We start from the raw sequence: 27,322 nt of genomic DNA on the forward strand, positions 1-27,322 counted from the left end.
CTCCGCTGGAGAGAATGCTGGTGTGAATAATGCACAATCCTTTTCAGACTCGATTCCCCATTCCATACCCCTAGATATTGGGGCGTAATAGTGTCTTGCAAGTGCTGTCTGCCAACTCGCAAAGTGCTTCCTTATTCTCTGATCCTGGCGCCTTCGCCGTCTGCGTCTTTGGTTTCGGTATCCGACTGGGTTTTATGATGGCGCAACAATCTGCAGGCTGTCAGGATTACTTTCATGCGGCAATTTGTTGGCCAGTTGGCAACTTTTGCCTCATCCACATGCACAGTCTGTTGTCCGCTGTCCAGGGCAGGGAATCCACCCCAGAGCTCCTTTATCCTGGCCAACTCCTGCTGGCTTCTCCCTTTCTGGTCACGTGCCCATTTTGTTTACATGCCGCATTAAGGGGATTCCATTCCGTTTAGTTTTCACTCGCTGTATTTCGTTTTGTTTCGTTTGCCTTTTTTTCGTTTTATTGCGATTTGATTCTATTTTCTGTTTGCCACACATTCATTTCGCTATATCCCTGCCACACAGATCAACGCATATTTGTTTTTACTCTCGCATTATTATCCTTATCCCGCCCCTTTCCCCTTTCCACCGGATTCCCTGATGGGGTTGGTGTGAACTTTGCCACTCGGTTGCAGCTTTTTCTGCGGCATATCCTTCGCCCTGCAACTCCGGCAGCTCCTGCAACTATTTAGTGCTTTCCACTTCCATTTATTGTACTGTTTTGCGGCTGCTTATTGTGTTCTATATCCGCCCTAGTACTGCCATTTGTTGCATCGGGGGTGGACTGGCTTAACCTTTCCTTTTCCGCTTCATCCTTGCTTCATCCTGGCTTCATTCAAGCTCTTCGAGCACTCATTACTCAAGGAGTGAGCGTGTGGCAAGAGCTGGGCGAGATGGGGTTCCACTGGCAATGTAGATGTGCTTGCCGCGCTGATAAGTGCACGGTTGGGGGATTAGTGGTCTCTTATCAGTACGTACTGTCGTAGTCCAACCTGCGCACCCAGCCAACGACCGAGAATCGGGGATTTTATCACAGGCAATTTACTTGCTGGCAACTTAATGGCGCCCAACGTGGCACGTGCTCCACGTGCGAACAGCTCGCAATGGATTGTTGAGATTGCAAAATTGAGACGGGGTTGACTGCTGACTGGCTTGCTAGCCTGGTTAGCAGGGTTAGCCATGAAAATTTCAATTATTTTCAGAGGCCTTGTTATGATTTGTAATTGGTTTTCTTTCGTTACGTTACATTTCGTTTCATTTCGTTTCAGTTCAGTTCGGTTCGCTTCGCCACTTGCCGTGCGGATGTCCCTTCTTTAATTAAAAGTCCGAGCGTATCGCAGCGAACAAGTTGGAGGGCCTAAAAGTTGGCACTTTTTTGTTTGCCTTCTTCGCCTGCCTTTGGTAATGAGCCATTCTCCGATCTAATGGCGAACTAATCAACCTTTTTTAATTGAATTCCTGGTACCAGAGCTGGGAGCTGGAAGCTGTCGTCCCCAGGCTCGGGGACAAATCAAGGAAAGTTATTTCATTAAAAAATTTTAATTGACATTCGTTCTTCCAGCAAATTAAGCTTTGTGTCGTAAAAATATTTGCCCATCTCAGCTAGAAGTTTCGGTCCGGCCAGGCCATCTGTCAGTTGGACAGGACCTGTCCCAGGACCTATTACCTCGTCCTGTTTCTTTCGCCCTGCTGGCTCATTTTCACTTCCACAATGAATCAAGCTGACAGAGCTCATATATATTTCTATTTCAGTTTCCTTTTTTTTTTGTGCAGACTCGAACTTTTTGTGCAATGCTCGCTTTTCGCCCTCTTTATAGATATTTTGATGTAATTACTGCGACAAGTTGCCCAATTTGCTTAGTTCGGAGTTCGTTTTATTTAATTAGTTTGTAGATTGTTTGTCCCGGCTCTTTTGGCAACGTCTTCTGATTTTCCCCATCTGCCATCGCTGGCAACAGGAAATTGTTCAGTTTCGTCGGCTGTTGAGTGACAAATTGAATTTGCTGTGACAAAATAGGGCTACTTGTGAAGGTCCATGCATCAGATGCTGTCGCCAGCACAGAGAATATATATCACCCACATACCCACACCCACTCAGGCAATTAGAGATTTCGTGCTATATCTTTCTGGCCACTAAAACACTGCTAGTTTAGGGTCCGAGAAACAACGAATGCGGAGTTTTGTTCACTCACTCTGGTCAACATTCCCCTAGTGCAACTAACAGTGCTCTTACGACGACTTTGCTTATATTTCACAGCAACAGTACTGGCTTTTGTGGCACTTGGAACTAGTTCGTAGAAAAAGTATCCAAGCTGTATCATAAGGTTTAATATAGAAAAAAATAGAAAAAATTATAGAACATTTAGTACGATAAATGTGTATTCGTTTGAATAAATTTACTTTTCAACGTTTGACCCTTCAGAACAGTTTTTTTATTTAGCGATAGAAATAACTGGTGCTTCATTACACATTTCAAACACTTAATACGAAAATAAATTAATTTTACACATGCATATCTCTCCCAAAGAAAATGAGGTTTACTTTCCGTTAACATTACAAACTAGCAACTTGTTGAGCACAAATAAACAAATTTTTTATTAAAAATTACTTGAATAACCCTTGAGATTTACCGCCTTAAATTGCCATTTACGATATTCATTGAAATTATTCAAAATAAGCACACAGAGCGGAGCTGGATCCGCTCCACTTGCGCTATCGGGAAACCCGAAACTCAACACGACATCAAGTGCAATCATAAACAAGCGCAGTTCACTGCAACAACCGCACTTCTCGCTGCCCATTTGCAAAAAAAATGCGCAACAGTTGCATGTGGCAGTCGCCAGTAGCTACAACAACTACAGCAACAACAGCGAGAACAACAACAGCGAGAACAGCAACAACGACAGCAACACCAACACAAAACAAACAATTGTGCTTTCTCCGGCCCTAAAATCCGCACCCAACCCCCTGCGGCCGCCCAGTTTACTGCCGGCATTTTGGGAGCACCACCACCCACCTCCCACCACCCACCGGAAACGGAATCGCTGCGCATGTGCCCACAGCAGAGCCGAGTCCTTCGATTCGTGGCCAAGTCGTGGAAATGAGTACTGGAGTCAAGGACTCCGACGGAGGACTTTCCGTTGTCGTCGACTTTCAGTCGCTCGCCACTTTTCGAAACACACGGTCGTCGAGGATTTTCCACCGCCGGAAAACTGTGGAAAACTGCGTGCGTGCGTGAGTGTACGTGTGCTTCGAGGGAAAAGCGAAATTCTCCGTCCAAACAACAGGCAAACACAAGCGCAAGCTTCGTGGTTCCTGCGAGGTTCGCGTACCGCAAAACCGAATCATTAATAAGGAAAAGCCCTGCCGTCGACAAAATTGTTTCGCGGTGACCGGCACGTTGACACGGCTTAAATGGGGCATTATGTGCTCGGAGTTCAGTGCTGATATATGCAATTTCCGCTAATCACAAGTGCAATAAGCCCACACGATTCTCTGTGTGATGCCAACTGGCCGGCAGAACTAAAAGGATTAAGCTCCGTATCCACACATCAGTACAGTGGTCCAGTGTTGTTCCGAGGTGAACGACAGGCGTTAAGCTGATTGCCCTGTGTGATATAAGTAAGCATTTAATGTGTTTTGTTGGCTCTGAGCGATTTTAACACCCGCTTGAACCCGTCACAAGGCATCGCACCCACTTCAAACTCTCGACCGGAACTAAATAAATAATTGTGCTCGACCCCCACACCCACCAACCCCCATCCTACACATACACATACACATTTATATATATGGTTTTTTAGTTCCTTTTTTATGGTGTCACATTGCGTGACTGTGGAAACTTGCGACTGAGGACTGCCACTAATTGCAATGTGTGAGAATGATGGCCCTTTTCTTCGGACGCCCGAAAGTAGGCAATAAAAAGTAATGCAAGTTCCGAGTGGACAGCCAAAATATGGAGATGATGTAAAGATGAAGGAATCTAGCACAGAATGCACTTACTTGAAGGTTTTAAATGGCTTGTGAATACCTTAAGCTTACAGGGTAACAAAATTTCTAAGTTTCCAAAAAGGTTTATGCCAAAGAGAAAAATGATTTTTGTTTGAATCTTATTGAAACGGCTAAATGGCATGGAGTAGTGCAGTGGTACATTTTATTCTTTATTTATGATATTTAAAAGTATAAGTAAAAAATGTATAAGTAAAAGTTAAACTGTCAAGGAATAAGTAGTGGGCTTATTGCATTCTTAACTAGGAAGATTAGTTTAATTTCTTTTGAGGACTAACATTTGAGTTGAACGACTTTAACGAAAGCAAGGAGCTTTAAGAAATAAGTAAATCAGGTTAATGGGGGCACATAAGCAATAGTTCTAAAAAACCGATATACCCCGGCTTACAAGGAGTACCCCGCCTAAATGGAGAGGAATAAAGCTGAAAATGCAAATCTCTCGTTGCGCTTGGGCAGCTCCAAATGGGCTGGCCCGACACTTAGCACCACCCCACCATCCAACCATCCAACCACCCAACCACCTTACCACCCAGAAGACCTTTTGGCCAGTACCCCAACCCCACCCCCACCCCCTCCCTCACTTTCATCCACCGGACCACTCAGTGCACGCCAACGCCTCGACACGACAGCCTACGTTGATTGAATGGCTAAGTGGAGGCGGCAGAGGCAGGGGCAACAAAGGCGGCACAAAGTGAAACTAAAAGTTGGCCTAAGTGCGGGCCACAGTTTCGCTTTTAGCCCGGTTTTTATGCCTCGGCCCCTGATTAGGGGTCTTTGGACGAATATGCATAGATTAGGCACGCTTTTAGCGCTCGATTGCGGGACACTCGGCTTGATGTTTCAATTTGGGGCATAAAACTGTAAAAAGCGGACTCGGCCGCTTCTGTTTTGACCCAGATAGCCAAACCCAGGCTCTGATGTCGTTTCACAGTCAGATTTTCGCCAGCGCCGGGGAAAATATCATTTTAATAACCGAAATGACAGCCATAAATCAATGATTATTGCCCATTGTCTGGGGAGTTGGGCGGCTTGTCGTTCTTCGTTGCCCTCGTCATTCGGAGGGGCTTTAAAACGAGGGTCCTGACTGTTGTCGAGATACTTCAACGGAGATAAAAGTCCCACACCCAACCAGCCCATCTGGGTGTTTTCGCTTAGCCCGGCTTGTGTCACTTGGCACCATAAATTTACGCCACATAATATTGAAAATTCCCATCAGACAACCGCACGGTGTTGAGTTAAACTCGTTAAACGTAATTGAGGTTGTATTTCATGTTAAATGGCCGGCTGCCCAGTGGCGCAGTCCTGTGTTCTCTGGATCAGCCAACTGGATATGTGAGATGGTCATTATGGGGTTATTTACTAGACACTCGCTTGCATGCAGACTAGCATCCTGGAAAGCCCTCATTCTGTTTACCCAGCTGTGCGGGAATCCTGGGTCTTACCTTTAAAATACGTCCTCTGTATGGAAACTCTTTTCATTTCTAAGCACAATGGCACTACAAAACAAGTAGTCACGCCATAGTCCAGTTCCTCGACTACCAGATACCCGTTACTCAGCGAGAAATTCTAAGGTTAATCTGAAAGACATGCATCCTTTTTGTTCGTATTTCTACGAATTCGTGGTTAGATTTAGGTACTTCATTTGACACTCGATCCAAATGTTACAAATACCACAATCAAGGAAATTCTGTCAAAAGTAAATGACATTTATACTTCCATTTTCACATATCTTTATGTAGCTTGTCAAACCATTAAAATGAAACAGCAAAAACAATTGAAATGCTATTCGGATTTCCCTTTCACTGCAATGCAACACTTTGATTAAAGGTAACTAAATAACTTGGAACTGCTGAAGTCTCGACATAATTTCTAAGGATAAACGAACACGGTAAACAGCATTACCATAGTATTTTAATGCCACTTTAATGCCAATCAATAATTTTCCTAATTTATGGGCACAATAATTACAAAAGTAATTAGAGAAGCCCCACATTAAGTGGAAACTGTCATCATCAGAAATGGCACAAATTCTGAATTTAATTGCTTAGCCAGGCTAGACACTAATGCCCAATTTCGCCGCAAACTTGAATGTCCTTTATGAGGGGTCCTGGTGTTTTGGATAAATATATTTAGCGCACATGTTCGGCTGAAAATCGTTAGTTCAGTGGAGCGCAGCGACAAAATTACACAAAATGGAACAAATCGGAGCCCCCTCCTGTTGTAATGTAAATTAATTGCCTGCACAAATTAGCCAGTCCGGCGAACATTTTGGACATTAGGCCCGGCACTTTTTGGGCAGCTCACTGAGGGGTGGTGCAATTCCCAATTGTTGGGACAACATTCGCCAGCAATTCCAGAGAGCCATTAAATATACAACAATACTCAGGTAATGCCAGGTAAACATGGCAAACTGTCGCTCGTTACTTTTAATCAGTTATCAAAATTTATGGGCAACAATTTGTCCGGTCAGCGCGAAACTTTCGCATTGTGTTGCGAAGTCCATTTTCCCAGTTGGAGTCCATTTTCAAATATTTACGCCAATTTAATGAGGTTCGGCGCGTTTGTTTATTCGTCAAATTAATGCGAGCGAGGCCATTGCACTTAGAAAATAATTCCTGACAAATTAGGATGAATATTTGATTAAAAAATCACAAATAAATATTATTCAAAGCGCATTACCTGTTGATAGTCTAAAATATATATTTTTAAAGGAGAATTTATCTGGTAGAAATGAATGATATTCATTTATGGGCTTATACGGACTGACGGACAGTCCGAACGACAGACAGACAAAAGCAATTTATACCCAAATTTGAAGCAATTAAATTAAATTTACTAATGAACACGTATCGAACACAGTTATAGGAAAACTGTATACGTCAAGTAAATGCGAATGGCCACAGGGATGACGTGGAGTGCAATTCGATATTTTATTGGGGGCGGAAAAACTATTCCCATTCTCCGCCCAACGAAAGCCAAGGGCGAAACTCAATTTGAGTTTCAGTTTACTTTAATTTTGGCCACTCGCATTACCCGAATGCGAAATTTGTTTTTGTTTCTGTTGGCCAAAATAGATGCCATCGGAGTTTTAATAGCCAAGGAGATGGATATCCTGCCACATTCGGTTGTTTATCATCAGTTATATAGAAGTTGGGGGAACGCCAGTTTTGGTTGCTACTAGGAAAAGCCCCGCGGCTGTTTTCCCAGCCCAAGCGACAACAAATGGGATTGGGAGCTGGGAGTTGGGAGCTGAGAGCTGGAAAATGGTAAAAGGGAAATGGGAAATGGGAAAGGCGGAGGTGGGCGTGAAGTGGGTGAGCTGAAGCCATGACAGGGCATTTAGGGTCGGGTGGAGGAACCGAGCAACTGGAAACGCTAAGCAAACAGAGCTCGAAAAGATGGAGAAGGAGAAGGAGCAATCGGTGGAAATAAAATATTAACTCAGCCCGACTCTAGCTCACGATTCAATTAGAAGCGAAAGCCATTTTATAATTGAAACGAGCCGGGAGGAGCCCGAGGCCCCATTTCCTCCCACCAACCAACGAAGCGAAAGCCTTTTCAATCTAGGCCGAGCTCTGGGGAGCGGAAAATAATACACATCGATAAATATTAGCTGGGGAAAAATGATGCAGGCAGCGGCAAAGATTATTATTCATTACGGTACCAGCTTCGCCCGCCTATTTTCCTATTTTCCCCCGAGTAATTGAAAACTTTTCCCCCATCGCCAACTCAACTCATCCATTCATGGCGCATCCTCTGCGATCTTTCCTCCGGCTCCAGAAACAACGGCCAATGCTCAATTTGTCACTTGCCGGAGGAGAAGGAGCCGGATGGATTTGGGGGCGTGGCAGACAGACAGATGATGCGTGTGAGTAAGCGGAAAATGCTCGAAGGAAACTTGGTGTGCCCACGGTCATGTCCCGCGTCCCTCGTGCCAGCATCATGATTATGATTGAGTTGATGTAGTTAATATGCTATCGACTAAGATGATGATGATTGCGATGAAGGATGGGCCCGTTTCCCCATTGGCGACCCCCTCAGGATGTGCACCCTGCTCAATGTTTGTCTGCTGCTCCATTTAAATCAGTTACAGTGAGTTTCCCCTCGGAAAACACACAAGCAAAGACACACATTTCCCTCGTTTATTTGTCTTTTGAATTATTAATGCACTCGCTGAATGACTTCGCCAGCCGGAGAACTCGTGTTTCCCATCTGCAGATGCGGCTGCCTCTGCTCCTTGGCTTCCTTTCATGATGATAAAGGTGATGATGATGGCGCTGAAGTGGATGGTGGCTAGATGTGCTGATGATCTGGCCCTTAATCAAGTGATTCACTTGCCAACCCGCGGCGCTCTTTGGGCGCAGATAAGTTTAATTAAAAAGACCGCAACATTCTTTGGTTGAGCTCGGGAATTACTTCCATCGGCTGGGAAACTATCTACTGCTGATGAAACTTTAAAATTCCAAAAATGCTCCAACACTTTTGTGAGAGAAATCGGAAAATGAAGGCAACTAACTTTTCTGATTTCGATTTTTATTGCGGCCAGAAAATGGGGAAAAGCGGGAGGAGCAACGAGCAAAAAGCAAAAGCCAAGTGGGAAACAGTTTTCCATGGAGATGGAAGCAGTTTTGGTTGCTTCTTGGCAACAATTTCATTTTGGGAGCACTCGACTGTCCCGGATCCATTGCCATGCCCACAAGGCCCACCCCACTGCACTTTGACCCACCGCCCTCCTCCAATGCAGTTGGCATTCCATTCGGGTTACCTGCACACGCAACCAGCAAGGATAACCCGCAAGGATGAAGGGGAATGGGGCAAGGGGAAAGGGGAGGGACACCTAAATAAACACGTAGACCAAACAACAATGAGCAAAGGGAAAACCACCTGAACCACTTGAACCACGAACATTTCCAAAGCCAAAACTTGTTCCCTTTTCCAGTTCATAATTTATGCCAAACAAACCCATAAATACTGCCTCAAATTTATTAAAGCGCCTTCCACTTTCAACCACCAACTCATATGCGATGTAAGTCAGTTACTTCACGGAAAGTTGCGATGGATCTCAGTCGAAACCCTAAGCTGTTAATCTTTTTGCAACTTTCTAATTACTTTTACAGGGGAGAAACTTTTATTTTGATTTTGCAAATTGTTTGCACCACCGAACAGCACATCACCACATATATGTACACCCATTTCTAAGTCCTCCAATTGAGGAAGCCCCATCTCTATAAACGCATCTTTTTTTGTCATCTCTATATCTTTCTGCAGTCTGATTTGCACTAAATCAAATCACTTTTTAACCAACAGGAAGCGAGGAAGAAATCGGTGGAGAAAGGCCTCTGGAGCAAGGAACATGGAGTGACCAGCAGCAGAAAAGTGGACAAAGTGACAGGCGATAGCCACAAAACAACACAGCTGAAAGAGGAAAGTGGAAAGCGGAAAGCAGGGCCAGTTGACAGGAGCTCAGCCAATAAAAGCCAACCAAACTCAGTCTGGGCCAAATTTGGACACACTGATGCAAAAAGCCGGAGGAGGAGAAGGAGGAGGAGGAAGCCACCAGGAACAGCAATAGCAACAGCAACCGCAGCAAAACAAAACTGAAAACGGAAAAGTTGCTCTGAAACAGACTGCAGGAGTGGAGAAAGCGGACTGAGAGGGGAATGAGGGGAGCAGCCAGCGGAAGCCGAGGCTGAAAAGTTCCCAAATTTGGTAGACAGACCCCTTTCTGGCCATCTCGTTCCCTCTTTCAGCCGGAACAGTTAGCAGCAGCTGGAATTTGATTTTAACGCTTATTCGAGAGCTTGGGATCTGTTTGTGGCACCAGCCACTGACAACCATCACCAAGGCAGGAGCAACTGGCAGCCGAATTAAACTCAGCACCAGGAAAACTTCACCCCGGAAACCCCACCCCCACTCCCCCCTTGGAAGCTACGCATCAATGGCAACACATTGAGATTGGCTGTCAAAGGGGAGCGGACGAAGTGGAGCTGTGGAAATGTTCGCCACTTGCGGCGACACATGCTCTGACAATTTATTGACTCCTCGCGGCACCCACACCCACTAAGCCACCAAACCCCGCTCCACCATGGGACTCCTTACCCTGGATCTGATCCCGATCCTGCTCCTATGCCTCACCATTTCCACTTCGGTCAGCGGCTATCTGAACATTTTCATCAGCCACCACGAGGTGATGAAACTGATGGGTAAGTCCAGTCTCAGTTCCGCTTGCTAATCCATTAATGAAACTTCGATTGCGATTGCACCGACATTTGGGCACCCACTCCAAGAGCAGTATCTATGATTAATAGTTGGAGGCCAAAGTGCGACAGGACAAATTCATTGATCCCCGAACACGAAAACACAAACAGTCCCCCAAGTCGGAGACCATGTCACTGTCATTAATAGTTCCGAAATTATAGTTGACCATCGAAGGAAGGTAGTTGCTGGAGTGACGAGGGGAACCATGGAAGGTGGAATTATATGGACATGCTTAGTGGGCGAAACCAAAACAAATCGCACACAAATCGATTTCCGCTGGGCCTAAGCCACCCACCTTCGCGTTGCTGACAGCTGCAAGTAGCTTTCCCCCATTTTCCGTTTCCCTCGACCATTTCCTTTGCCTCCCCACATTTCCATGTTTTCCCTGCTCGCCGTTCCGTGTTTGTTTTCTTGTTTTTCCGTTTGCTGCTCCACGCGAATTCTCGTTATTGATGGCGCCGGCTCCAGAGCGAGCCAAGGCCAAGTTCCCCAGCACAGCCCAGTCCAGGAGAGGGCTGACTCCTCCAGATGGGAGTTACGCGGATTTCATAGACGCGCCAAGGAGGAATGGCCTCGTGCTCGTCGTTTGGCTCGCGATTTTCCTGTTCCTCAGCTTGATTAATGGATCTCGGGAATGGGAATGAAGGTGGAGGTGTGAGTGGAATGAAAACTCTGATAGGAAGGCATGGAAACTGGCCTAGTTCGCGGTCGCTACTCCATCACTCAATGCTTAGCTGTTTGGCTGTTTAGCTGGTCACAGCATTTTCCGGCACTTAGCTGTAATTGGAGCATAAATGCTTCCATCTCATTATGCAGGCTCCATCCACTCGGCTTCCTAGTTGCCAAATCAGAGCGCTTCAATTAGTTGATGGCATAAAAGTAATCCACAATCAGATGGATGGGGAGATGGATACTAGATTGATGGATGAACGAGTTGCGCTGCACTGCATCCAATTATGGCCACCCTCTCCCGCCATCCATCATTCCCGCCTTCAAGCCATTCAAATGCATCCGGTTCAATGGGGCAATTGGGCTCTTTCCTGGCCATTGCACCTCATAAACAACTTGTTCCGCCATTTCAACTATTTATCCTATTTATCATGCAAATCGGATTTCATTAGCGACATTTCCAGAGGCGCTCCAGTTTGCTTGGTGCTCCTCGCCATTTCCTTTGCCTGGCAAAGATTCTTTTCAAGCTTCTTTTATCCTCTTCTTGGAGATCCTGCCTCCATTTCTAAAAGCTCGTTATATTGCTAACGACCAGTTAACACCCCTGAAAACACCCCCATACTCCTGTTGTGAAGGCTGCCACCCTCTGAGTTGTTTCGATTTGAAAATTAACAAGCAGCATGAAATCAAACAAACTGACCCTCCTCCTCCTCCTCATCCTCCACCTTCTTATTGCTCGCACCCCTGATGAAAAATTCCTGTGCATGATTTTCCTTAGACTTCCACCTCATTTCCCTTTCATCCTCCGCTGCTTCTCGGTCTCCATGGGAGTTTCTTCATGTGGAAGGCTCGTCACGGATGCACGAACTAGTCCCCAATCCCCATTCCCTATGCCATTCGAGCCAACTTTTCCTGGACTCTCTTGCTGCATTTCCCACATGGAAATGGGGTCTTTTCTTCCAACCATTTGTTGTGCACTTTTCGGCTTCTCCGGCGACAAGAGTAAACAAAGTTCATTGCTTTCTCCTTTCTCCTCATTTCGTATCAATTGTTACTTTCCCCTCCCGTGACACCCAATCCCTTCGATGAAGTGTCGAAAGCATTAAAATTAAATATTTTCTGCGCTTTTGTTGGAGATTTTCCGCCTCTGAGTTCAATTTGGATGTGTTGTCCCAGCAACGAACCATTTTCCCCGTTGCCACCGACACAGCCACCCCCTTTCCCTTTCCCCTTCCCCTTCCCCCTTGCCTTCCTTCCGCTGAAGACTTTTCTGTTCAAGGGTGCGTAAAAATGCAATTTCAACAAGTTTCGCTTTGATGTGCACACTTTTTCCTTGCCACCCGATCCCTTCGGACCAGCTTCCAAGCGCCCCACCCTAAGGGTGGACCACAACCTTCGGTCTGATACTTCCCTGCGAATGAAAAGTTAATGCAAAAGAAAATTATTTTTAATGAATAGAAAACAGTCAGAAATCCGCACATTAATTTACCCCCTGTTACATATTTCCTTCAAGGGTGGCTTGGCATCTGGAATCCGTCTTTATTGCTTCAAATGCGGTAATTGGGGGATCCGGGGGAGAGGCAATCAGAAACTGTGCCAATTGAACGGCAATCCTCATCTCTGATTCATGGGACAATTAGCAGGAACACTCTTAATCAGCGACAAGGGGCACCTGCCTCCCCTGAGATCCGAAGAGGAGGATTGGGGCTGGAGTGCACTCTCCCAACTAATGACACTAATTACCCCTTAATCTCTCATGCAAATAGTGTCTCCGCTTGCTGGCGATGCGAGAGTGCAGAGCTAACACGGCACTGGGATTCACCTTAGCCACCAGATTCTGCCATTTTTTCGCTTTTCCCCATCTCCAGAGCCCCATTTACCCACCTACGAGAATATGAGTTGCGGTTGCAGTTCACGTGTGTGCGGCGGAGTCTTTCAGACAATCGCAATGACAGGAATTATAATTATGGCCAGGGAGGCGGGACACGTGGGGATGGTACTATCGGGTCTGGAAGAAGAGGTTTGAAGGAGGGAATATCCAGAAGAGTCCCGAGAAGAAAGGAGCCCTCTCAAAAGCGGCGAAACTTTCGCAGGCAAAGTTGGCGGCACCGTGATATGAAAGACGAGCAAAGTTTGACACTACAAGGGAAGGGAATGGGATGATGGGGGATTCCAAAAGATATCCAACCTGGAGCAGGATGAACTTGTGCAAGGGGGTGAGAACTGCCAATTGATGCTGCTTAAAGTGCAATTCAGGACTGCGCTCCCCAGTGAAGCCAATCGAGGTGACAGGCATTACACGGGTTAAGAGAATGGAGTGGTGGAGAAGCTGCGACATCCCAGAAATCAGAGCTGAATTAATTGAGACAGTCATTTATTCAACTGCCTCCTGCCTAAAACTCCACGAGAGGAAAAGCACAGAAGGGCACAGGATGAGAAGGGCACATTGTCCTTTTTCGGTGTTTGTGCATATTTGATGGGAAGCACTTTGGGGTTATGTTTGTGTTCTTTCACTTTTCTTTTTTCACCAGCTCAAAGAGTTTTGTGGGGTACTACTATAGGTAGGAAAGTGGTGCACTTGGCCCACTCAGAGAGCCAGGTTAAAAACGCGACGGGGAGCAAATCAATTTGGGACTCAAAAACAAGCCAGAAATGGTAAATGGAAAGTGGATAGTAGATTGTAGAAAGGGCATAGAAAGCTGAGCTGGTGGGGAGAATCAGTCTGAAGATGTAGATGAAGCTGAGAGCGGGATGAAAGCTAACGAAAAATGCTTTTTCTTGTTCTGTAATTGGATTTAAAATTGTTTTAAGCAGCTAGCGAGCGCTTTGTTCTATCCTAAATGCAGGCGGTTTCGTCCTGCGCCAATCATCCCCTCACTCAGTCCGCCGGAAGCGGAATTGCTACATCCAGCATCCAACATCCGGCGGAGTCTGAGGAAGAGGAAGAGCACCAGGCAGCAGCAGCAACTCGAACTTGAAGCGGGTAAACACCCGGCATTCCATTCCCCTCTGTTCCCACTCCTCCTCAGCCTGGTCTGAATGAAATGCGAACTTAGCCTGATCCCGTGGAGTAAATAATGCGCCCCTGAAAAGGGGGGCGTGGAATAGAAAAAGGAAGAGCAACAATAAAAGCGGATGAAGAAATTTAATTTCACGTCGTTTTAACTCAAGCAGCTCGTCTTTCAATGCCGGCGGGTGGGGAATTCGAGTGGAGAGTGGGAAAGATCAGGACATGGCAGGACTTTTGCTACTCTGTGAAGTCCTGTGATGAAGCAGTCGCAGTTGACACCTTTTAATATCTCCAACCCGAACAGCTTCCCCCAGGAATCCTGTCGCTCCTCATTTCAAACCGAAGGAGAACTCGAGACACTTCTGCTTCCTCGCTTGCTGGTGACGGATTCGATTTCGATTATTATTGTGTCTTGGGTTTTGTTTACCCACCAGCATTGTCACCTAGTGTTGCCCCCTTTCCAGGATCCCTTTCCTTTGAGAAAATCAATTTCCGCTTAATGGTAGAGAGAATCGCTCGAGGGGAGTGTAAACAGCAAATGCACAAAGTTTGCTCAGCGGGAAGAATCTACTGCTCAAATGGAGTGGGTGCGCCCAGCAAATTGCGAGGAAACTTTCGCTTTACGTCTGCAGTGCATCCGCATCCGCATCCATTCTCTCACCGTATGTCCTGTTGGTTCTTTTATCCCCGCAGGACTCGAGGCGGACCTGTTCTATGTGCACGAGGGAGCCATCAACACATACGCAATGCACTTCACCGTTCCAGTGCCTGCGGATGTCCATGAGCTGGAGTTCTCCTGGCAGAGTCTGATTGCCTACCCAGTGAGTAACCAGGAGCAGTCATCTAGAACCTGCGATAATTAACCATTCCACCATAACTCTCTGCCACCCCCAGCTGCCATACGCCATTAGTATCGAGTACAACAACGACCAGGAGGCACTGGGCACGCCCACGCTGAGCATTCCGCACAAGGGGCTGGTGCCACAGGAGATCGAGTCCTTCCTGGTTTACCTGCCCTGCACCGGAAATGCGAGCCTACAGATGCCCGTCAATGTCAACATGGTGGTGCGTGCTCCTCCTCGATTCAACGACACCCGGCTCCACTTCAAGCGCAATAAGATCTGCGCCAAAGGTGAGTACGCCCACAGCTCCGCCACCCACGCCCACGCCCACTTATCCATCACTCATCGGAATTCCGTTTCGCAGGCATCTCACCTGAGCCCAATCAATCGCCGGCGCCAGCCCACGCCCCCTCCCAAGGACCCGCCCTGCTCAGTGCCGCCGCCTGTGCTCTGGGCTTGGTTTTGGCCGTGGGTCTAGTGGCCAGCATGATGTATGTGAGGGCGCGCAAACAGCTTCGCCAGGACTCGCTACAGTGGGTTATCCGCCATCCCCCATCCAAGCCAAACCACTTCATTAACACTCATCCTTATTTTTAGCACCAGCTTCACCACCGCAGCTTATGGCAGCCACCAAAACGTGTTCATCCGGCTGGATCCCCTGGGAAGACCGCCGAGTGCCACGGGCTCCTATGCGACCATTGCCAGCCTCAACAAATACCCTGCGGACAGCAAAAAGTCGTGCAGCATATTCGACCGTAAGTTCATTACCCACTCGCCCACATCGATCTCGACCCCCAACTTACTCTCCCCCGGCACTCCCTCCACCAATCCACAGGTTTCCGGAGCTCACCCACCCCCACGCCGTATGCCACCGCCCTGCTGCCCATGAACCTCGAGCAGACCGCAGAGACGATTTACTCGAAGCCAGAGTCGATCTGTCCCTCGAGGATTTCCTACTACGCCTCCTCGCAACTGACCCAGGTGAGTGCCACTAGTATCCACTATCTAACCCACTATCGACCATCCCAGGGGCCGGGATTGGGATTGCATTTGAAATGGGGATTTCGACTGGGCTCCACTGCGAAATCAAAGCCTTTGATATATTACGACACGTGGCAGGCGCAAATGGAAATGACGATACCCTTGAAGCAGACCTCGCTTCCCTGTTGCCAGGACTACCTTCTAATTTGTGCCGAGGACCACTCGATTGCTCCCCAGGCGGAGTACCCGCTCCCACCCACCCCTCATGAGCCACCTTTCCTCGACGATAAAAATTAAATTCTAATTTATATTTACGAGCTGATAAAGCTCCGGTAGTGCGTTAAACTCGAAACAAGAGCCATTCATAAATATGCGGCTTTTCCCACCCGCTCCCCTCGAGGATGTCTGGATGTTTGGATGTCTGGGTCTGATTTCGAAGGGGGAAACTTTCGTGTGGCGCTCACGTACTTCATGTGGCAGGTGGGAAGTGGAAGTGGAAGCTGGGCGAAGGTGCAGGTGAAGGCGACACACAAACCCAGTGCCTCGAGAGGCGGAGCGTGTGAGTCTCTCGAGGAAGGAGGTGGAATGTCCGCCTAGATAAGCGAAGGTGCTCCATTCAGAGAGACGCAGACAGTCTGGCCCTGTTTATCTCGGTTGTTGCTTCCAATCCAGTGGGTTTTAGGCAATGCATACCCCTTGGGCGAAAATTAGTAAACTTAATCCAAACTAACCACTGAATGAACCAAAACCATTAGGGTTCCTGGGATTATTCTCCACCGACTTGGGAGTTCAAGTCCTTCGTTCCCTCTTTAAAAGCACTTCTCCCTCTAGGGAAAACATTAGCATTTCTTTCGAGCCAAGTTAACTTCTTGGTGCCTCGAAATCTCTGCCAAATTGGAATAAATTATTTAGCAGCCTCTTCAATTGTTGTCCTTGTAAACATTTTGGGTTCCCACTCTGGCATTTTTCTAGACTCCCTAGCATCATGATGTCTGGCCCATTTTCGTCACCAAGTTCTAACGCAATTTCCATCGAGCCATAATTAAATATTCAATTTCCCTGGAAACTGGAGGGGATTTTTATGTGTTCAGCTTAATTCATCTCCTTCTTTCTCTTTGCCCAGAGATTCCTGTTTGTTTTGCCTTCAATTTCATCCTCATTATGGGAACAGCCTCCAATCGCAGATGGGATGGGTGGCAAGAGCTGCTCCTCCATCCACTTACACGGCTATCGGGCCATCCACGATGCCAAGAGTCATATCCATTTGGATTCGCCTCTATCTAGTGGAAGGATGCACGCATCGAAGCAGACGGCTGGGAATTAAATGAATTCCCGTCTCCCTCTCACTTGCTCTATCTCACTCGCACTCTCTCCACATATATCCCCCTTCCACCGAAATTGAAGTAGATCCAGAGTGGAGATGGAAGTGGAAGTGGGGGTGCGGTTGGGGATGAGAGTGCTTGCCATAATTATTGTTGTTCCGTTATGTTCAGCCCGCTATCCAAAGGATCCTCTGCACCCCAGCTCCTCCCCTCTCCTTTTGGCCAGGCTTTTGGCCATGTGTGAGCGCTAAGCGAAGTATGGCACATTTGGGGGCACAAACAAGAGGCGAACGCACTCATTTAGTCAAACAATTATATCCAATTGCACACAGATACTCACGCACCCACACACACACACCAGAGGTCTGGCTCTGTTCATTTGTGTGGAAATATCTCATTTGGGTGTGGAACCATCCCCTCTCCCCGCCCCTTCGCATTCTATTAAATCAGTCTATAACCGTCGGCCAAATTGCTTTAATGTGCAGCGAAAGTTTAGCAAAAAGCAGTTACAGTGGGGTTGCAAAGGGGGTGGTGGGAGTGGAACTAAGGGGAAGTAGTGGCACATAACAATAAAAACAGCAGCGAACAGAAACCAGACTACAGCTGTTGAAACATGACTTTGTGCTTGTTTAGAAACACTTGCAAAATATTATTGCAGCACCAACAACAAAAGGCTGCTAAAGCTGAGGACAACAGGGCGGATGCGCAATGTGCGGGAGATCCAACAGCCATTGAAACAGAATCTAAGTGGAGGCATTAGAGGATTGGATCAGCTGGAAGAGAGAGAAGGGAACTGGAGCACACAGTGGAATCAGAGCGAAAGGAACCCAGGATGTAATGGGTTAAGAGAAGCCGGGAACATCGTGCCACGCATTTGAATGGCATCATTAGGGAGAAAGTTGTCGAAGTACTTGGGCGTACTTGCACCTCCTTCCTCGGAGGAAATTACGAGGCGAGGAGCCAGGAAAAGTTGGAAATTAATTTCCACGGTGCGGAACTGCGAGCATGTCCTCCTGTTTTATGGAGATTACTGGATCGACAAATGGCTGACTAGCCTGAGCAGCAGCGGGAACAGGTGCTAATTAAAAATGTTGTTGTCGCCCCATTAAAGAAATTTGTAAATCAACCTGCTCGGCAGGGGGTGAAGCAGGGAGTCAAGCTCCACGGGGGGAAGTCAAGCTCCCAAGTTCAGGGAAAAGGGGAGCTGGCTATCCAGGCCCAGGGAGTTCTAACCCCAGTGAAAGTCGGCGACACGTAAACCATTAATGGATTTACTACAGTTGTTGCTTTTGATTAAAAGGCATTACTTACATTCGGAATGAAAGCTGAGGAGAGGTTGAGAAGGAAGAAAGACAGTTAATGGGAGTCGTGGTATGTGACCAGCCAGGTGACGAATCCAAGGGGTTAAGCCGGCGAACAAAAGCCGTCGCCAAAGGTTGACAAATTACCCAAACGTCGCTCGATATTTTTTCAAGTCAGCCATCCGCTCAACTCTCAGCCATCCGCTGGGGATTCCCCTTCGGTCAGGCAAACTGCGGCGGATGCTTTTGTCTGGCATTACACTATATTGATTGCTTCCTGTCAGCCGCAGGAGAGACAAACGGAAGTGGCGGATGTTTCTTTTGTTCCGATTTCCCTTTGTGGTCCAAGGACCAAGCGTTCGGGTTCCATGGGGGCGCCGTTTACACACTGCACTTTAGTTTTTGCGATGGCCCAACATGGAAATCGCTTGGACCAACCTAGAGTACAAGACTTCTCCATTAAAATGGGGTTCTCAGCTTTAATTGACAGATTTCATTGGCCAGTTGGAGTGCCTTCCTTGGGAGCAACGAACTAAGGGGCTAAGTTGAAGTCGAGCCAATTGCAAATTAATTTAATTTGCAAAGTCAACAAACCGAGAAAATCGATGGAAATCCGTGGGGGACATGTGTAAATTGTGCAACCGCATTATTAATGCTGAGCCAAAAGGCTGAAGTGGTGGTGGTGGTTAAAATAGAGGGAAGTGAGGAGGGGGTGAGTACCTGGGGGCGTGGCCAGAGCACGCAATGGCTAATTGAAAGGCAATTATGCGTGATTAAGTGCGTGTAAGCGGCGACTTTGGTTAAGTATGCGCCACCTTTAATTAGAAAGCAGTAAAACGCCGACCAGCCGACCAGCCGACCAGCCGACATCTTCCCCTCTTTAATTATGCATTAGTCGAAAGAACCTTTTTGCTTTCCCCCGAAAACGCTTATTAAACGACGGGCCTAACGAGGTCGACTCATCAAAATGCCATGCATCAAACGAAGGCAAAGGGGCGAGGGGCGAGGGGCTGTTCGGGCCATGGCCAAATCGATCAGGCATAAATCAAACGAAATTCAAATTAGTTGGTGCCGGCAAATTAGAAGGCACACACAGTTTGTCCTGGCAGCCTCGGCCATGGAAATGCCAAAATAATGAGAGTTCAGTTAGTTGGCTCGAAACAGAAAAAAGAGGAGAAAAAGAGAAAAGGCTGAGGGAAAAGTCAGACAGAGAGGCTTTCCACCTTGATTAAAGGCTTTTCCCCAGTTGGCAGAGACCTGTTGTCAGGTAAATTGAAATATAATTGAGCCAAAGGCGAGCAGGACACACTGTCAGCTCCACCTGGCAGCCGGCTTTTCATCTGGTTCCACTTCACCGCCATGGCTTATTAGGGGAAGGCGACAGGTCGTATACGTGATACGTACAAAATGCTGTCATTGCCCGACTAAAGTAAAATTCACTGCTGGTGCGAAAATAACGCAGAAAGTGCTGCACACTACATAGCAACAGCAACAGCATCAGCAGCATTTTGCATAGTTGCATTTTGTGTCAACAATTTTTCGGCACAGTGGTTTTAAAACTATGGCTAATTGTTTGGATAAATAAATAGCTCTAAATATCTTGGCCTAATAAGCTGAGCAAAGCTTGATTTTTCGATACTTCATTAGCTGAATTTATGCATTTCTAAAAGTTTTCCAGATGCGCAAAACTGTTGAGCTTATACAAATTTGATTTACCAATTAAGTTAATTAATTATTGTGCATATAAGAGACTGAACTTTTATATTTCACTTGTTGTGCATGAAATGAAAACTTTCCCACCGAATTCTGTTAGAGGTTGCCCAACACGAAAGTTGCAGCGGTAAGACTTCATTAAAATATTTACGCCCACCCGGCCCACTGTGCGGTGTTGGAAAACTGTGTGAAAATTTTGTTGTGCTGCTTTTCCCTCAGCTGCTTGCCAAAAAGTTGGACTGCAGCTCGGCTTTGCCGGCAAGTGACGTGCTGACGTCCACGGGCGACGTTCTGGCAAAATTGTCATCAAGCGTTTTTAATTACAAGCGGGATTGGTTGGCCGAAAGGGGGAGTGGCAGGGGCGGGGCGGTATAGTAGTGGAGCGGTGACGATGGTTGCGGTTGTTGTTCCTGCGGGCAGCCGTAGAGCTGCAAGTGACATAAGCAAATCAGACGCCTGTCAAGTCGTGTGTGTTTCGTTGTTTACTTACGTCATTCGCAGGACACAGGCAGGACACCCACACACCCCCCCTCCCTTTGAGCCCGGTTGTCATTAGAAATGTCACAACAACCAAGCAGCAGCAGAGCAGCAGCAGCTGCAGTCGTGTTCTCAAACTGATATCTCGTATCCTTGACGCCCAGCTGCAAATTCTGTTTCGAAATTCCGCCTCCCAACGTATCCTGATCAAAAATGGTCGAGGCCATCGTCAATTGGCAGTTATTTTTGGCCTGCTTCTTGGCCATTTCGAATTTCAAATGAAATGGCCAGCAATAATGTCCCGTCGTTTGACATCCGCATTTAATATCGAGAGCCGAAATGAACATTTTCATTTGCAATTTAAGCTGGGTGGGACAGCACTGCAATAAAATCCATGGCCCCCCTCTTTTTTATTGGAAACAAACATTGGCCAAATTTCCTTTTAATTTTACTGCCATTTTTCGCATTTATTGGCCTGTTCGCACAGAGGAAAATCTGAAGTATTTCTTCAATGACAATCAGCTAAGATTGAGAGCAATAAGGCCAAGAGAGCAGAAGTCAATTGAAGTGCACAATTGGTTTATTTTAAACTGAACTGTGTCCTTAAACCATTTGCCAAGCCCCTCGAAGTCCTTGGGAAAAGTTGCAAGCGAAACGTAATATTGCTAAGAATGCTGAAGGGATTGCATTTATTTATTGGAGAGGTAGAAGTCACTTTAAGTGCACAAAACTCGTATATTAATGCCAATTAAATAAAACGATTTGCTTACGAGCTGCCAAGCAATTCCAATTTCTTCAGCATGAAGTCAAGGACTCCCTAACTCCATGGCATTTTTGCCATTTAATGCTGAAGCAACTAATCAAATTGTAATTACATTTGAACGGGGCTCATTAACGCATTCAGGCACACGTTCTGCCAGAGTTCAAGACATCCCACAAAGGATTCGGGATGCGGTCAGGATGCGTACTGTAAGCAGACACAGGTTCAAGGTCTGGCAGACAATCTCCGGATCTCTTTGCATGTGAATCCCTGAGGATTTATGGCTCAGCCAGGACATGCCCCACCAGTTGACCAATCGCAGCCAGCCACAGGACCTCCTGCTCCTCCTTTTCCTACTCGGTGGAACAGCTTTGATGATGGAGTGCGATATTGTTGCGTTTTAATTGAATTTTCTTTGTGGCCCAGAAGCAGCAGCAAACGCGGTGGCAGCAGCACGACAATCACAATAAAGGACAAACAGCAGGAATCGCAGGCGGGCATCGCAGGACATCGGGGGCAGCGACGTTTCCCCGCAGGAAAGTGGCAATGAAGGCAATAATGAAATGAAATTCACTAACAAAAGGCAGCCAACTATTGTTTTTATTGCCTTTTGTCGCTCCGGCGAATGTTGCGAATGTGCTGCAATTGTGTCGTTTGGCTTCCTCGCGGCGCCCGTGTCCTTTTGTTCTGCCTTTTGCGGGAGCTGTTGTCAGACCACACCAAATAATATAATTCCCGCATATTGCCGTCGGTGGCTTTTAATAAAAACGCCATCCACCTGCTGCTCCTCCTTCTGCTTCTCCTACTGCCGCTCCTCCTGCTGCTCCTCCTGCTCCTGGAAACTGATGGAGATTTAGTGTCCAGGGAAAAGCCACTCGGATCCACTTGAACCCGGCCGCAGTTATGCAGATTTCCGAGCGAGTTGTGCTGATTTTTCTTGTGTTTATTAGACCGAGTTCTGCTCGTTTTTATCTATTTTCTCTTCGGCCAACTGTTTCATATTGTGCGGGAATAAATGTGCTGTGTAGGCTGGAATTTAAGCGGGCGAACTGCGTTCGGCTCACTCCCCATTCCATGAGCGACTTCTGGTTATCTGGCAGCAGACTTTGTTTGCCCAAGACGAGTTCGCAATTTCCTACAGCTGAGCTCCCCACTTCCAGCTACTCCCCAGTTTCAGCTACTCCCCATTTTTCCCCCAACCAACGACGGCTGTGCAAACATAATGCTCGGCGAATTAAAGCTTTTTTGCCAGCCAATAAATTATTCATGCTGTAAGACAAGCGAGCTGAGTGGCGGGGTGAGGGGCTAAATTATAGCTGAAGAAGATGTGGGAGTGCCTTGGAGCGGAAACGGAACTCAATTCATTAAAATGAATGAACGGAGGAGCGCAGCCGAGTGCATGACTAACGGTAAACGGATGCAAGCTGAAAGATGCAAATCCGGCAGCTGAAATTGCTGTTTCTGTTGCCAAAGTTGCCGTTGCCATCGCCAGTTGGCCTTTTTTTGGGATCTTCTCTCTCTTTTTGGGTCCTTAGTTGGCCCAAATTAGATGGGGGCACGGAAATATGGAAATTTATACAGTTTCCTCGACTCAAGTGTCCTGCCACTGAGCAGCTCACTTGAGCGGAAACCCCTTCTCGGCGCATTGGAGTTTGGTAATCTTGATTGCAATATGGGATCAAAGTCACCTTTCACTGCTTATATATTAATTGCTGAATTTATTATTAATAGCCGTGTGTGTTGGATGCAAGCAACCCACATTTTACAAATTCAATGCTTAAATAGCAAGTTGAGTGAATAATTTTAATGCCAATATACACATTCGCTGCGATGTTGCAATGTTGCCTATGAAAAAGAGCTAGAATAATGAAGTGTGTGTGCACTGCATAAATTTGAATCCGGAACAACAAGCAAACATTAATTAGCAGCATAACAATGCCAGTGGTTTGTTATCACGGTTATTTATTCAGTCTTCAATTAAATTCATTTATTTTCGCTTTTTAGCCCTGCAGCCTCTCAACACCGAAGAGCATTCGCAGCAATGGGAATGGCAACTGCACCAGCGGAAGTGGCAGCTTGAGCCTTTTTGGGGGCATCCCCACCGGCAGCACCATCACCATGGCCAGTCACGGCCATGAGAAGGGCAACCAGCGGCTGCGACGGATACCCAGCGTCCAGCCGGGCGCCCTCAGCTATGAGGAGCTGGTCAAGGAGGGCACCTTCGGCAGGATCTATGCCGGCAAGCTGGGCGAGTCCTGCGAGGCGCTGGTGAAGACCGTCATCGATGGCGCCTCGCTCACCCAGGTGGCCTGCCTGCTGCAGGACGCCTCCCTGCTGATCGGCGTCAGTCATCAGCACATCCTGGCACCGCTGCTGGCCAACACGGAGCTGCCGGGTCCGCCGGAGATCGCCTATCCCCATCCATCCAAGGGCAATCTCAAGATGTAAGTAAAGAGGGAGGATCCAAGTGTGAGGATAGACTCGACCTTGTTCTTATGCTATCACAGGTACTTGCAAAAGTCGCGGGAGTCGAGCACGGCATTGAGTACGCGCCAACTGGTCGAGTTTGGGCTGCACATCACCAAGGGATTGGCCTATCTGCACTCCCTGGGCATCGTGCACAAGGACATTGCCACACGCAACTGCTAGTGAGTACTCATGAACATATCCCGTATTACACATTTCTTACTTTAAGCTTTAACTTAATATATAACTAATATCTTACCATTATTATTGCACTATTTTCCAGCCTGGACGAAGAGTCCTATGTGAAGATCTGCGACAGCGCCCTGTCCCGCGATCTCTTCCCGGACGACTACGACTGCCTGGGCGACAATGAGAACCGGCCGCTGAAGTGGCTGTCGCTGGAGTCGCTCCAGAAACGGGTCTATGCCACGCAGGGCGATGTGTGGGCCTTGGGGGTCACCTACTGGGAGCTGGTCACCCTGGCCCAGATGCCGCACGAGGAGGTGGACATATTCGAGCTTACCAATTACTTGGCCGCCGGCTTCCGGCTGGAGCAGCCCGTCAACTGCCCAGATGAATTGTAAGTAGTCCCTCACAACAAATGGCTGAATAAATGCTGAACAGTATAAATATAAATTTCACTCTTTCCACTCGATTCCACTCCTCGTTAACCAACCCCAATAGCTTTACGGTCATGAACTGCTGCTGGCACTGCGAGGCCAAACAGCGACCCACGCCCTCCCAGTTGCTATCGTATCTGCAGGACTTCCATGCGGATCTGGGCATGTACATCTAAGCGAGACGAAGGACTGACGCAGGATGAGCGGTATCCAGGTGGAGTCAAGCGGAGCGAAGCCCAATATAAATTAATTGAAACTTTTGCATTTTAAATGTGAGATTAAATGTGAATTTACCTGTTAGAGTTTGGCGCAAAACCAATTACACTGAGAGCCAGCTAACTTCAGATACGTAAGCACACGCATATACACACACCAGTACACTGGGGTGGACCTCTACCACCTGCATAAAACTATTAAACTAAATAAAAGCAGTTAATAGCTTTACATCTCAAGAGATATCTGTAATGAGGTATATCAACATAAGCCACACGGCGTATAAGCTATTTCAGTTAGAGCGCACAAATGAACATCGAATACTTTAAGGCTACACTGCGTATGAGCAATGTAGTTTGCTGGCCTTAAAGTTCCATCTCACTTCGAACATAGAGCAACTAAGGGCAACACACTGCGTATGCGTGATGCCCTTGAAAGCCGTGCATCAAAGCGAGTCAAAAGTCAAATAGCAACTGAGGTCCACCCAACAATAGAAGAGCTATCATTTTCCAGCCCGTTGACACCAGAGCCAGAGGTCGAAATGACCCCCGGGCAGCATGAGGGTTAAGCGTTAGATAAAACTGACATTTAAGTAGTTAGCAATTGAATAACAAACACTGACACGCAGCGAAACACACAGAAACACGCCGAAACATTGAAAACAACACACACGGACACAGACACGAAACTTAAATGATAAATGAATGTGAATTATTGATGTGCATATTTTATTGAATGTGTGTAGCGTGTAAGCCAAGCCACAGGACGAAGGATTGAGCGGGAAGAGATGCGACAACAGGATGCGGAATCTTTTGTTCACGAATGTTGTCCTCGAGATTGTTACGAATGCGATATATTTATTTACCTTGATTATTATTATTACTATTGCGTATGTCATAAGGGAGGAAGTTCAAAACAGAATCTGTATCAGGTGAAAAGCAAAAAGAGCAAATGTTAAACCGATGGCAAACAACCGATAAACATTATTCACACCCACACTCACAAAACTACACTCGCTTGCATAGAGCTCCCTTAGCACCTTAACCCCAGAATGCCCCACAACTTGCTCGCATAACGCACTAATTCACTTTCGGAGAAACTGGTCGCAATCGTTTCGTTGCTCAATTAGTTCGAAGCCAAAGGACAGGGGAATAATCTCCGCTTGTGACAGCTTGCGCCATGAAATATGCAATTTGCAATATGCACCTGGGTTTTCGCTCAGTGCATTTGTGAGTTTGTGAGTTTGTGAGTTTCACTGCGCTCGCTTCTCAACCTGTCACTTGGCCCCAATCCGAGCCAAAATCTCCAGCTTAAGACGTCCTTGCTGTTCTTGTACGCCTTTTAGTTGAATTAGCTAGAAATTGTTTCTGTTTCCGTTTCCGTTTCTGTTTCTATCTCTGTATCCATTTCCACAGAGTTATGTATTAATTTGCCTTTGCGTTAGCCAAGCCAGGCGGCAACTTAAAGTTGTCAAGCCCCAAAAAGCCCCACATCCCCACAAGACTTGGAAACTGAAGTGGGATGGGAGTAGTTGTGCCCAGAAGACTTTGCAGATGATTTATTTCAATGGAGCAGGAGCCACCATCTTCACCCATCCCACGATATTTTCCAATTAATAAATAGCTAAAGGCCGCCACCTAAACGTAGTTTAAATGTTCTCTGTAGTAATCAAAGCAAAAAAGAAACTGCAAGAAATGCAAATACGAACACAAAAACCAGTCACGCACCGAATTAACTAAGGTCGCAATAGAAAATAGTTCCAAACCAGCAGCTGCTTATTCGTCTAGCTACGTAAGCCATCTTCGATATTGTTTATTCTTAAGCTTCGCACTCGACTATGGAAATGTTACTAAGCAAATACTGATAATACGGAAATACGAAAATACGGAAATACTAAACTGTAAACTATCAAAGCTCTCTGCATTTAATAAATATCCCCAAAAAAGGCTGCCAGGCAGCCAACTCAGCACACTCACAGAAAACAACACCCACACGAAGAGGAGAACTTTAAATATATATTATAAAGCTAAGGAGACGGAGCTCTTGAATCAAAGGAGCAGCCCCACTACTATAACTAACTGAATGTGTTTCATGTTTATACATACATATATGTGTACGTGAGTGTATGTCTATGACTAAACGTATATTTTGTCGTCAAATTGAAAACCTACTGTAAAGGCTATTAAGAGGAAAAGCAACACCAACACTAGCAAACGTGTAAAGCCCGGAAGGAAGCGGCCAAAACACACACAAGCAGACACAGACACACACACACACAAAGCAGAAGCCTAGAAACCACAAAGCAAAACAAGTTGTCATTCACTCTACATATGTCTCACTCCTTAACTCTATATAGATGTATCCCTGTATCCTACTTTTAGATATACTCTAGCGTATGATTGTATGTGTATACAAAAACTCGAAACTAATGTGTTTTCGTCTACAAACGAAATGAAGAAGGAATATCTGCTAAGACACACACACACACACACTCGTAACTCTCTAAATACTCAAAACACACTAACACCTTTGAGACTCACCCCGCCCCACCCACCACCCCCTCTAACTATCCGAACGCTATTCTAAGTGGGCGTGGCACCAGGACAAAGCTAAGAACCAGAACGACAACCTTAAGCAGAAATTCAATTTTTGTGAAGAGCGGCAGCCGGAAAC

General features: G+C 46.6%; 1 protein-coding gene across 1 annotated transcript; it reads left to right on the top strand.

Annotated features, from left to right (window-relative positions):
• The first annotated feature begins 3,166 nt into the window (after positions 1 to 3,166).
• Positions 3,167 to 27,322, top strand: LOC6530018 (tyrosine-protein kinase RYK). Its single transcript, XM_002090928.3, has 11 exons — positions 3,167 to 3,630; positions 9,325 to 10,220; positions 14,648 to 14,775; positions 14,849 to 15,086; positions 15,161 to 15,329; positions 15,394 to 15,551; positions 15,632 to 15,777; positions 23,355 to 23,794; positions 23,858 to 23,998; positions 24,100 to 24,396; positions 24,501 to 27,322. The coding sequence occupies exons 2-11, from the start codon at positions 10,103 to 10,105 to the stop codon at positions 24,610 to 24,612; spliced, it is 1,947 nt and encodes a 648-aa protein (XP_002090964.1). The 5' UTR covers positions 3,167 to 3,630; positions 9,325 to 10,102; the 3' UTR covers positions 24,613 to 27,322.

Source organism: Drosophila yakuba, chromosome 2R, assembly GCF_016746365.2.
Source record: "Drosophila yakuba strain Tai18E2 chromosome 2R, Prin_Dyak_Tai18E2_2.1, whole genome shotgun sequence".
In the NCBI taxonomy this organism is placed as follows: Eukaryota; Metazoa; Arthropoda; class Insecta; order Diptera; family Drosophilidae; genus Drosophila; species Drosophila yakuba.

Bases quoted from the DNA above. Each gene is read 5' to 3' on its own strand.
- LOC6530018 (XM_002090928.3), top strand. From the start codon at position 10,103: ATGGGACTCCTTACCCTGGATCTGATCCCGATCCTGCTCCTATGCCTC. The intron at 14,776-14,848 runs GTGAGTAACCAG...TGCCACCCCCAG, and splicing joins AGAGTCTGATTGCCTACCCA to CTGCCATACGCCATTAGTAT. The intron at 15,330-15,393 runs GTGGGTTATCCG...CCTTATTTTTAG, and splicing joins CTTCGCCAGGACTCGCTACA to CACCAGCTTCACCACCGCAG.